This window comes from Desmodus rotundus, chromosome 12, assembly GCF_022682495.2.
Source record: "Desmodus rotundus isolate HL8 chromosome 12, HLdesRot8A.1, whole genome shotgun sequence".
Lineage (NCBI taxonomy): Eukaryota > Metazoa > Chordata > Mammalia > Chiroptera > Phyllostomidae > Desmodus > Desmodus rotundus.
Window position 1 is genome coordinate 23,786,760 of NC_071398.1, and position 13,022 is coordinate 23,799,781.

The window sequence follows — 13,022 nt, forward strand, 5'->3', positions numbered from 1 at the left end:
AAGAATCAGGCCTCATTAAATGTGATCTTTGGCATCTGGCCTGAAATCTCATAAAGTAGATGTCCTTTTTAGATCATTGGTGTCATTTTGCTCCAGATAACCTCTATTCTCTGGCTACCTGGAGAACCCATCCTGTTCTCAAGGCATTCACTTTCAAAAAGGAGGGGAGAGAGATTCTGTTTGCACACCTGAATAGAGTCCAGAAGACTGTGGTTTCTCTGTTCTCATAGCCTGCACCCAGTCTAGTCACGGGGGAAGGATGGTGGGGCACAGGGGTCTCCCGTGAAAGCGAGAGCAATTCTGGAGCTGGACCACTATGGTGCAGTCCGAGGATCTAATAGTCAGTCCCAATCTAGTCACCTAATGATTATGTATAAGATTTTTAATAGCATAGGAATGTGCAGTGATTTTCCAAGGAAGATTTTAAAAGGTCTCAGTACTGTACAGTGCAGGGAAATAAAAAGGACAGAGCACCTTAAAATGCGTGTCCCCCGGCTTGCTGCCTGGAGTCAAGCCGACTGGGGTGAAGGTTTTCTGGGAAGATCATGCTAACACCGACAGTCCAGGCTAGGTTCTGCTCACGACCACCAAATGACACTGCTGTGAGGTTATTTTTATTTCATGGTGTGGGAACTGAAGATTTATGGTTTAATAGTTTCCCCCTCTACAATGTTACTTTAAAGTGTTCTAGAGATAGATAGATAGATAGATAGATAGATGATAGATAGATGAAAAACTATGTTGGATCACTCACTGCCTGAATATGGAAAGTGTCAAATATCATTTTTTAAAATGTATTGATCACAGAGGGTTGGGGGGGGACATCAGTTTATTCCACTTATTTATGCATTCAGGGGTTGGGTTGATTCTTGTATGTGCCCTGACAGGGGATTGAACCTGCAGCCTTGGAGTATCAGGGCGGTGCTCTAACCAACTGAGCTACCCAGCCAGGCCCAAAATATCATTTTTAACAGATTTAATCTTAGAGTGATTACCACAGGTTCTGACCCGCCCCCCCATTTCATCAACAAGGATGTTAGTATAATCTGATAGTATAAAAGTGTCTTAGATACTGAGATTATTAACTTTTAGTTTCAGTATATTTATCTGAACATTAATGAGTCCTTCCCTAAGAGAAAGAAAAAGAAACAGAAAAAGGAGAGATTTATTTTAAAATCCACAGTGATACTTGCCTAACTCCTCCATACTCAAAGATCTAAAAAACTGAACATTCCTATAAGCAAAAGCCCCTACAGGGAAGGGCTCCTCTCTGAAATTAGTCCTTTTAAAGATCGTCCTCTTCGGACGGTTTCTGTAGCGCCTGGGGCCCCACTGCAACTGTGAAATTTCGGAAGGCGCGCAAGCCCGTCCTGCCGGAGCTGTTGGCACAACTCCGATAAAAGTTTGCTGGACCTGAGCGTTCCTTTGTAATGAGCTTCAAACTACACCACAGAAAACCCCAGCTATATAAAGATTTTAAAACACGCTTTCTGGATTTCCTTCTTTCCTTTCTTTTCTTTTTCTTCTTTTTCTTCCCTCCCCCTCTTTACTCCTTTCCAACCAGATGGATCTAGAAAATGGGCCGGGGAATTAATAATAGAGTAAAAATCCAGTGATCTGGAGCCACGAGCTTATTTACGGAAGGTTCCTAGGGCAGCTGGCGGGTGGTGCTGCGGGGCTGGGGGCTGGGGGCGGGGTCCCAAGGTGAAGGGCAGAGCCAGTCGGGACTGAATACTGTTCCCTCTCCCTTGCGCCTACCTAGGAGCGCAGCAGAGTAGCTAGTTTTGATGTCCCTGGGCGCTCCGCTATAGCCGGGCAGTCCTCTTGGAAAACTAAAACCAAATTCCAATACGAATCCGGGTCCCATGCTGGGGCGCGGGCGCGGCATGGCGCGGGGCCATGGGTGCGCTCTGTAAGCTTCTGTTGACGCCCCCAGGCGCTGGGCTGTGTTTGGGCATCTGCGAAGGGCGTCGCGCTGCTAGCTTAGGAGCGCACCGGCCTCCCGAGCGCAGCTGCGGCTTCGGGACTGCGGGCTGGGCAGGCAGGGACAACCGCATGACCTCAGGAGGCCGCTGGGACCCACCCCTACAACCCTGCCTCCTGTCCTTCCCGTACTTTCGAGCCCTCCAGGGAACCCCCAGGGTGAGGAGCACACCTGGCCCTACTCAAACGCAGCCACTAGGGCCCCCTGGGGGCAGTGAGGACCAGAGCTAATGGTCCCAATAGAGCCAGTACCAGTATACTTTGGGAGGCTGGTGAGTGTGTGTGTGTGTGTTTTGGAGGGGAGGATGCATGGAAACAGGGAGAGAGAAGGCATTCTCCCTGCCCTCATATCCTTCATTCCAGGCTTCAAGATCCTTCCTTGGCACCAGAAGCTCCAGCCACTGTTAAACATTCCAGGTCACATGCCCTTTCTTCTCCAAGGGCTGCTCCCAGGCCCTTCTCCCCATCCTGGCCTTTGTCTACACTGAACCTGGAGCAGGAGTGACTTAATGGGTCCAAGTCCTCAGCTTAGGTGACTGCCTTCTAAGTCTCTCTGACAGCCCTGGGTGACAGGGCATGGGAGGAAGAAGTGCCAAAAATGATAGACAGGACACTAGGGTGGGACAGTGTTCAGGCAGTAAGGGGCCAAAGACTGGGTACTAAGGACATCACTACTGTTTTTAGGAATCTGGGGGTCAACAGATCCTTCCTGGTTAAATGCAGGAGCCCTGGGACTCGCCTAAAGGTGACCCCTGGCAAACGGGGCCCTAAACCAAGGTGGGCTTCTGTTACTAGTACTCCCAGACCCGGCACACCAGCCTCTCCCGGCTCTCTGCTCCTCTGGGCCTCCTTTGGGATTGCCTATCGCACTGGGATCCTCGGGCCTGCTTTCCTTCGGAGAACCCCCAAAGAGGCCAGAAACCCACTTGTACAGGCCCCCAGAAGTGCCCAGTAGATCCAGGGCAAGTTTGTGTTGCAAAGAGGATCTGCACTACTACCTGGGTTCCCAGTCCAGGGTTCCCTTCACAAGCATCCTTGCTGGGGAGTCCCTCAGGACACTGGTTTTCACTCCTCCCCGCCCCATTCTGTAGGGTTTCCTGGCCTCTCCTATTCCCCAACTGAAAGAACCATCCACAAGGAAAAGCAGCTCTTTGGAATTTTAGCTTGGAATCACTCAAGGTTGGTGATCAGATTATTTAGAATACAGCAACTCAACCGAAATCCCCAGCGTACAGCTCACATCCAGGCCTGGGCTGGGTGAGGCGAGGGGTGTGGAGACTGAATGCAGAGCTATTTCCTCTCCTCCTCCTCCTCTTCCCAAACCTCCACAGAAACCCCTCCCTCATCCTCCCTTCTTGAATTAAGGGCCCTTTCTAATCCAACTAAAGATCCAAGAATCTGTGAAGGGAGGGATGTGATTTTGCAATCCAAAATCCTAATTATAGAAATAAAAATTGTTATTTAACAAAAAGAATGAAAAAGAAAATGAGTTTTTTGAGCAAGGCGTGTGTGCTCCGTAGATGATTGTGATGTGGGGAAGGAGCAGCGCATTCCGATCCTAGCCTCCCGGTGGAAAACGTGTCTTGTGAGTTTCTTAAAATTGTCCAACTCTGCTGCGAGTTCATATAAAGATCTGAATTCTGTAGGCTGTTAATGCATTCTTTCTGTCTCAGCCTTGTTATACTGGGCACACTTATGGGAAACGCACAAAGGGCTTTCAAACCTAAACAATAAAAGCTGTCACGAGGCCATCAAACTTATCGTAGTGACCACATAAATATTGCCATAACATGGCCGACTGGCCCAAAACATCACCACCCTGAAGTCACAGGTGGCCATGTCTATAAATGCCCCCTAAGTTAAGACATTAACAATTTCCCCAGATTTGGGTGTAATCTCTAAAATGGTTTTCAAAAAGGAAGCATGTGCGAGTGTATTTGAAAGGCATAGACGGCTGAGTCTTATTCGCACCTGGCCTGTGAGCGTGTGGATCTGACTTCAGCTGGTGAGCCAGTGCAATTCAGGCTAGCCACGGGGGCTATTCCTGGGACTCTTGCCTTTGAGGTCCTCCTCTCCATTCTCTCTCGCTCGCCTCATTTCTCACCTCCTACAGATGGTGCAGGGGACAGGGAGCCTGGGGTTTTGCTCCGCCTTCGTGCACAGCAATTTGACTTGCTTTGTTTTTTGTTTTGTCCATCTCTAAAGGGTAAAGATGTTCCCACATTGTTGCAGGACTGTACTCCTTTATGTCCCAACAATCATGAGACAGCCTGGGAGACTGAAAGCCTCTCGCCCTGGCCCCTACCCCTGCTAGAGAGAAATTGCTAGACAGAGCTGGGTTTGTTCCGGAGCCTGGGCGGAGCAAGGCTTAGAGAGAATTCCCCTTTTCTGGGGCTGTTGGATGTCTAGATGTTGAAGATTTATATCGAAAGTGACAAAAGCAATGTTATCAGAAGGTGGGTTAAGGCCCCGCTCTGTTTTGAAACCAAATGTATAAACAAACAAACGCTGATGCGGATGGCTGGGCCCTGGACCACCTCTCTGATGGCTACTGTATGCCCTGTCTTGGATTTGGGACCTTGGACTTGAGACATCTTTTAAATTTAGGATGGGCCAAAAGTGGAAACAAACTTCAGGGCTTCTCTGATTTTTCCTCAAAACAACAAGGCATTCCCTTCCAAATTACTCATTCAGAGTCCTGAGGAATAATCAGGAGTGGTAAAAAAAAAAAAAATTATAACATCACTATAGATAAAGCTTCCCTAAAAAGATGATCTTTCTTCAAAGAAAGAGGCAAAATTATTATTTAAAAATAAGCCTATAGAATGAAAAAAATTGCCTTGCAAATCAGTGATCTCAAGCTGGTGAGTCTGGCTTGCTTTTCCCTCTTATCGCCTGTTTATTTGAGGAGTACGGCCCCAGAGCTTGGCTGTGTGTTTCACTGACACGGAAATCAGACGGCTGAAGGTTGTCACTCATGTATTTCAGTCTTCCGATCTATGTCAGTTAGTCTTTACCCACTGACAGGCAACAAATAGAGATACCTGTGTGGCAAGCAGACTTTTAAATTTATTGATTGGCCTAGAACACCGGAGGAGTACATTTTATGAAGCCAAGAGTGTGTGAATCCGGAAGTAAGTTGGCTTTTACAAAACCGACAGCGACGACAGAAGCCTCCCCGATACTGTATTTGAGAACCTCTGTGTATGTCAAGCCACTTCAGTTATTTAGTTGAGGGAAATGCTAGGAATGTAGCTACTGTGACAGCTGTGCCCCATGTTTGTGAGGGTGGCTACCATTTGCCCTCTGCTCACCGCGCTGAGCAGCGAGGCTGGTGGTTTGGCAAGCGGAGATCCTGTTTAAGGACAGAAGGATCTAGAATTGAGGTTACTAAATAAAAACTACTGGGGGAAAAGTATAAGGGCGAAAACATGAAGAGCGTTAGAATCTAGCATTCAGTAATAAATACAGAGTATTCCTCCCTGCAGCGGCCTGTGTTGAAAGGGGCCCAGGTGGTTACAGCTCTGAGACAGATAAATAAATATGATATTGAGACATCATTTCCTCACCAAGATCAGGAAGTGGAATCTCTGCCTATTTGATGTCAATCTATTAATGTGTCAGATACATTGTAAAAAATTATTACATGGTTTTGAAAAAGGAGACATGCAAGGAATGGCAAGGAGGGGATGGGAATTAAAAGGAAGTGATTTTGTGAATGTTTCAGAACAGAAAAGGGAGGGAAAGAAAGCACACAGGGAAGGTGTGTATTTAACTTAACTTTGTATTTTGCCACACATTGTTTTCATTTATGGCTGTGTCTGGTAAATGAACACATTTGACATCGCTCATAAATACAGTACTACCTAGAGCCTACGAGAAAGCCAGGGTGCTGAGCTCCACTAAAGCTTCTGCCCACGGCATCTGCTTGGGGTGGGGGGAGTCAAATATATATATTTTCTTCTTAGTAAAATTATCTGCCAGAGAAACAATGAAGCGTGAAGTAGTACTATTTAGAGTGTGCATCTCTACATACACTTTACAAATGCTAGCTGTTACCTTCTGGGATACTTTCTTTCTTATCAACGTCCATGAATCTATCTTTTAAATTTCACTGGCTTTTTAAAACTAACAGGACAGGAGGAAAACAATCGCACCTATTCAGTTTCGCGCATCTTGAGCCAGAAGCACCAGTGCACTCTGTTATGGGTCTGCACAGACGACTCTCAGACAGGAGGCATAGTTCATTGGTACGGAGGTTATGTATTTAACAGCCTTCTTTAATGCAAACACTTTCTTTAAAAAGGAGACTAGACAGAAGTCAGGGGCAAGTTGTATTCTACCACTGCAGATAATGCTACTACTACTAACAATGTATTTTTAACACACAGTTCTCACATAAATTTCATTTCATGAATACACTGGGAAGTACATGTTGCTGGGGCTTCCAAAATGTGGCGTATCCCACTGATGGCTCCAACTTGCGAGTGGGCTCAGTTCTGTAATTGGAATGAAAGGAATTTTAACACTATTTAGACAAAAACTCAAATGCAGTGTAAAGGGAAAGCTAGAGTTCCTTATATGATTTTTTTTTTTTTATTTAGAGACTTATTTGTAATAGGGGCACTCACACAGGATTTAGGGTTTCTTTGTTAAAAAAAGCATATAATTGTGTTCACAACTCTACTCCCCTTCAAAGTTTTTAGTAACGATTATTTCTAAAAATGCCTTTCACTGGGCGCTAGCGTAAAGCCAGACACCAAAACCCCATTTTTTGCCAGCACCCCTCTATTTTGCCACTAATCTTTGGGGCCAAAGCCTTCTTATTATATTGAACTGCCTTGTAGGGTTCTGTAAAAAAAGGCCTAATTGTTGCCCAAATGTATTTTTCTCCCAAGTTGCATTCTTTGCTGAGATACTTGCAGTAACTCCATCCTGAAAGTCACTCTTATTTTAAAATTTGTATTTGCCTAAAAATCTGTCACCTGATGCTGAGCTTTTTGCAGCAGTGACATCTTCATTTCTGTTTCTTCAGGGGGTGACCACCTATCTGCTACTTGCCATCAGCGGGAAGAAAACAGTATCTCTGAAGCAGGGAACAACTAACGTCCAGCACAAGAAGGGGGTTTACACTTAAGACTTTTGTTAAGCAAAATTAAATGTGGATTTGGGAGATTATCTATACTGGCACCGAAAGGAAGGTCAGAATGTGCAGGGTATGTGCTGTCTGTGAAAAGAAAAAAAAAAAAAAAAAAAAGGGAAGGAAGACAAGATGATAAACTGGCCAGAACTCATCAGCGCCAAGCACAACCTGTTTTCTTCAAAATAAGACCTTCGGTCAGAGTTGCAATATTATCTTAAAAAAAAAAAGGAACGGAAAATAAAATAAAACAAAAGTCATCGTGTTTGGCTCTATTTTCAAAACAGCCTTGGCTTTCTCTAACATTCTATTAGTGTTCTAGGGGAAGTTGACCAAGAGTTGCACGAATTTGTGTCATTTTAAAATAGGTCAGTGCTGTTCATGAAGGTAGCTCAAGACTTTCCAAATGATACACAGTGCATTTTAGGGGGTAGATACCAATAAATCAAAGCACAGCCTTTATTCCATTATTTTTTGGCGTGTATTTCATGAGCGAAGGTGATCTGAAATCATTACCAGCTTGTCTCAGTGGAGAAACCTCCGCTAAGTATTCACAGGGACATAGGATTTAATAACGGAGTTTAAACCCAGATATGTACTTGGAGTTCCGTAAGTGAGGGGTGGATTTTTCTTTTTCCTACTGAGGAAAAATGACCTTCAAAGTTAAAACACAAACAACTTTGATTTGTCCAAAGTGTTGATGTTAAATCTTGTCAGGCCTTGCTAACAAGAAAATCATGGATGGCAAGGGAAGAAGGGAAAATAATCAATTTTAACCTCTGAGCAAGAATTGTTGATCTTTACCATTATTAAACGCACAGGCGCCCAAGCCACCTCCACCAAGCCTAATTTTCCTGGCTAATTTCCCACTAGATGGGCACCAGGCTGGATCAGACGCTCAGGTCAATGCTGAGAAGGTCCTGCTTCATGGCTGGGACTTCTGTTTGTTTTCACCAGAGGGCAATGATAGCTCAACTCATTTCAAAACTGAAAACTTCGGTGGTGGGGGGGGTGGATCTGAGAGGTCATCATTTACATTTATATTAAATATTGCTAATTATTAAAAGGGACTGGCCTCCCGCCTCACAAAACGGCCTGTGTTTCACTCTGAATTATGGCCTCCCTACTCCTCCATTAATCCTTCCTCTGGAGAGAAGGATGCATTTTACACTTCTAATGCGGTGTTGGGCCCAGTTAAACTGTACACTAAGAAACTGAGTACAGAATCAAAAAAAAAATGCAGTTTATTATTGTAGATTATTCTTTCTCTTGATATAACCAGAATTGAAAATGAAAGAAAAGCACATAGGAACATCACGCGTGGTTAGTTAGTAACTCAAGGTATAAAACAATTTTGCACAGCAAAATATGTAAAAGAAAAGTAACTGACAAGATTTTTTTATATTTATTGTGGTAAGATTTACTTTTCATTTTTTTTTAAGACAGGATGTCAGTCCCTGAAAATAACATTTACTGATTATTGCCTTGAAAACTGTGGATTTTTTTAAGTTACAGAAAATCCAGTTCTGCACCACAATACAACTGTAAAAAAATCTGCATCATTTTAAAACTGTGCAGTAATGCCATTTTTATAACTGCATAAATTTTATTAGCGTTCTAAACAGTTTTGCAATTTTTTTTGTATTATATGCTTGCAGGTTATATCTTAGTGCAATTCAGTCCCAAATACTTTAATTTTGAAAAAAACATACATTTTGAATGTAAAATACCCCTACAGATATAAACAGGGGTGTTTCCCCTTTTAATACTTTGGTTTTCAATACAGTCAGTGGTATAGCAAAGACTACACATACCCAACTTATATTTAAGTTGCAAGCACATGCTGTATAAGCTACTTTTTAAACAGTCCCCTTGCAAACTCTACCCCCCTTAACATCACAACAGTAAACAATTTAGTGCATCAATCTTTTAAAAAATCTACAGCTAAACAGACCTAACTCTTTCAAATTTATCTATAACATTCCTTTATCTGTAGCATACATTTTAACTGGGCTAACAGATTATAAAAACTAGAATTAAATTATATACTAGAAACCCATAGCATTCCACATTTGACAATGACCAAAAGCCAAAAAGAAAAATTAAAAATTAAAAAAAAATAAAATTAAACAAACAAAAAAACACAACGGGGCAGATTTCTTTTTTCTTAAAAAATAAATTTTAGACTGCTTTCGGCAACAGCACAATTTGAGTCCCCAAAGTGAGGTGTCATCTTATTAAAAAGAAAACATTAAGAATTCTTTAATGTGTGCCATGTCCAATTTTCACCCCATTCTGGCATCTTTGATAAGGAATGCCTTCAGTGCATTGACAATGGGAAGCTGAAGTTCTGAGTAACTCAAAGCAGTTTTGGAGCAGATGCAAACTTTCATGGGAAGAAGGCTCTAGGGTTGCACTTTTTCGTTCTGAACTCAAAGAAGTCATGAGGCAATAAAACAAAAGTATGAATGCCATGCCATACGTCTTCGAACGTCCATTTCCAAGCCAAAAGGAAAAAACAAAAAAGAAAAAATAATTATACCGTACATGTCCAGCATGCAGGCTTCTTTTTTATTAATATAATGTCTCTTTTCCATAAAGTCTTTGAAACAGTTATAGTTCATTGTTGCTAAGAGAAAGTAGCAAGCATAATAATGCATGAGATGAGAATGAGTTTTTTAATGGCAGACTAAACTCTCAGATTTGGCATCATAAGGCCAAAACTCGCAAGTCACACCCAGAAGGTTGATGCAGGCTTGACTGTGGCAGGTTCATGAGGATTTTTCTCTATTTTAGCATAACAGTGCTAAAAAAAAAACCCCGATGGAACTCAGCACGCTGCAAGTCTCTAACATTTCACATTTTTTTTTTTCTTTTGCAAGCTCAATCTCACATGAAGAACTCAGGAGGAGAAAAAAAACTTAGCTTTTTTTTTTTCTTTTATCTCAGAGGAGATGGGTGGAGAGGGAATGAGAGTGGAGGTTTGGAAAAAAGGGCAACACAGCAAGCTCCAAAAAGTAAAATAAAAAAAAAAAAAGTCCAAACAAAATGAAAACACACACAGAAAATGGAACACCAGCTCATGAACTGAAGAAGAAAAAGAAAAAAAATATGTAAATGATGCAGGCTTCAAAGGTGAGCATGAAGAACTCTGCAGAGATCTTTGAACATTGTGCAAGTGGGGGGGGGCGAGTTAAAAAAAACAAGCTACCAAGTTATGGAGAATTTCAGATTGGCAATCCATGAGCCAGACATCCATTCCCTCCCCAATTTAAAAAACAGCCACCACCACCAACCACCTAAGGAGCAGGGTTGTGTGTGTACGTGTGGGGGGCTAGTGGGGGGGGGGACTCGGTAGGGGAATGGGCGAGGTGGTGGCGAGCTTGACTCTGGAACTAGCAAGCCCACACCCGAGTCGGACCCCCACGGAGCACTTATCAAGGTGGCTAGCTGGGATCGCGTGTCAGACTCACATGAAAAACTCGGGAGAGGACGGGTTGTCGCTGCTGGAGCCGTTTTCTCGGAAGCCGCTGCTCACCAACTTCTCGTATTTCTCCTTGTACGCGTCCCTCTCGCGCACCAGCCTGGAGATCTCCTGCTTGAGGTGGTCGACCTGCTGCAGCAGCTGGTTCTTCTCGGACTCCAGGACGTGTCTCTGCTGCACCCTCTTGAAGCGGCAGGACTGGGCATAGCCGCGGTTTTTCAGGGTCCGCCTCTTCTGCTTCAGCCGGATCACCTCCTCCTTGCTGACCCCGCGCAGCTGCCGGTTCAGCTCGCGCACCGACATGGTCACCAGCTGCTCGTCGGAGAAGCGGTCGTCGAAGTGCAGGCCGCCGGCGGTGTGGTGCGGGTGCAGGGTTCCCCCCGCCCCCGCCGCGCCCCCGCCGCCGCCGCCGCCGCCACCTCCGCCGCCGCCCCCGGCGCTGGCCGGGCCCCCGCCGCCCGTGCCGCCCGCGCCACCGGCCGAGGCGGACGCGCTGCCCGCGGCGCCGGGCGCGCCGGCCGTCGGGTGGTGGTGGTGGCCGGCGGCGTGGTGGTGGTGGTGGTGGTGGTAGTGCGGGCCCGCGCCGCTCTGCGCAGCGGCCGCGGCGATCACGGCGGACACCACGGCGGCGGCGGGGCCCATCTCTTCACCGCTGCTGCCCAGGGAAGCGCCGGCGCCGGCCCCGGCCGCAGAGGCCAGCTGCTGCGCCCCGCGCGCGTAGCCATCGAAGCCGCTCTGGAGCTGGTGGCTGTTGCTGATGAGCGCCTCGACCGCGTCCTCGGGGCTGAAGCCCAGCGCCTCGGGGTTCAGCTGCTGCGGGTAGCCGGTCATCCAGTAGTAGTCTTCCAGGTGCGCCTTCTGCTCGCTGCCCGAGCCCGGGCTGGGCGCCGAGAAGCTGGGGGAAGGCGGCACCGAGCTGCACGGTGTGCTCATGGGGGTGGAGGACAGCGAGCCCCCGGCGATGAGACGGCCGCACTGGCTGATGATGCGGTCGGTCTCCACCGGTTCCTTTTTCACTTCAAACTTCATCAGATCGAAGTCATTAACATATTCCATGGCCAGGGGACTGGTGGGCAGGTCGGAGTTGCTCATTGCCAGTTCTGATGCCATTCTCCTGCCGCCGCCGCCGCCGCTCCGCCAGATGGGCTGCAGGAGAGGGGCCAGCGGGCTGTGCTGGGTGGCCAGCGGGTGAGCCAGCTTGCCGGGCTGGGGCGCTTCTAGCTAGCGCGGCGGTGGCTGGCCCGAAACCTCCGAGCGCGCACACACCCCCCGCCCTGCCCGCGCCCCCCGCGTCCGCCCTCCCTCCCCCCTGCTCACGCCAATGTGCTCGCTCGCCCCGGCCCCTCCTCGCCTGCTCGCCTTCGTGCGCGCCGAACCAGCGGCTTCAGGCTCGGGAAGGTCCTCCGCGGGCTGCGGTGGCGGCGGCGGCGGCGGCGGCGAAGCCGGAGGAGCCCGGCCCGGTGCGCGGCGTCCCCAGCTCGCCACTCCGCTGCGCGCTTTGCATAAGGAGGACTCGCCTAGCCGGCCGGGCTGCAGGCGGGGCGCGCGCGGCGGCAGCTCTGGGCTGTCGGCGCTGCGGGCGGCTGTCCCGGCGGCGCGGGCCTTGGCACGGGGGAGTTAACACTTCATGCTTCTCGCCTCTTCGTCTGCCTGGCTCTTTTTATTTTTTTCCTTTCCTCTCTTTCTCCCTCGCGCGCTCTCTCCGTGCAAAGTGCAAGACAGAGGTGCAGCCGGCTGGAGGAAAGGGAGGGGGGAGTTTAGTTCTTTCTTGCCTTTAAAAAAAAAAAAAAAAGCAAAATTGCGAAGTCCTGGGGAAAGGCGAGGCAGAGAGCAAAAGGGGGGGAGGTTGAGCCGAGGAGCAGCCCGAGCTACAGCTCGAAGATGAAAAAAGATTTTAAAGCCTCTGATCCAGCAAGAAGAGTTTAAAGCAATTGCTGAGTTTTATAGCACTTGTGACGTCAGGCCCAGATGGGAAATTGACTGCTACTCGGGGCCAATGGGAAGCAGCGAGAGCGGCCTCGATTAGCATAATAGTATAGAAACAAGGAAACTTTTCGGAGCTGTCAATCAGGGCCCAATCAGCTGACTGTCAGCTGGGACGCACAGGCTTAACCCTTCCAATGCCGCCATCTCCCCGGGAAAGAGCAAAACCAGGCGCAAAGTTTGGTGCAAGAGGGTAAAGAGTTTTCCAGAGGGGCTGCGGGAACTCGGGAGGATCGAGAGAACGGTTTGCTTTACTTCGGAGTTCGACAGAGGCCTGCCTTCCGGAGCCCCAACCGGCTCGCCATTCACCCAGCCTGACGGCCCTCCCCTGCCTGCCTCCATGCCCAGGATTCTGAATTAGCCTGGCAGCCTTCCCTTCTCGCTCCACCTTCGGCACCCAGGTGTCTGCCTCGGGGACCTTCCTTTCCCCAG

General features: G+C 47.5%; 1 protein-coding gene across 2 annotated transcripts; it reads right to left on the reverse strand.

The window, feature by feature from the left end:
• Window positions 1–6,226: 6,226 nt before the first annotated feature.
• MAF (MAF bZIP transcription factor) lies at window positions 6,227–12,541 on the reverse strand. Of its 2 annotated transcripts, none has more exons than XM_053915459.2 (2): window positions 10,597–12,541; window positions 6,227–6,482 (listed from the first exon to the last, which is right to left on the reverse strand). In XM_053915459.2, the coding sequence occupies exons 1-2, from the start codon at window positions 11,715–11,717 to the stop codon at window positions 6,389–6,391; spliced, it is 1,215 nt and encodes a 404-aa protein (XP_053771434.1). In that variant the 5' UTR covers window positions 11,718–12,541; the 3' UTR covers window positions 6,227–6,388. The 2 variants fall into 2 exon arrangements, with proteins under 2 accessions (XP_053771434.1, XP_053771435.1); XM_053915460.2 differs by lacking the exon at window positions 6,227–6,482 and adding an exon at window positions 8,350–10,210 and having other exon boundaries at window positions 10,597–12,540.
• Between the last annotated feature and the right edge of the window lie 481 nt (window positions 12,542–13,022).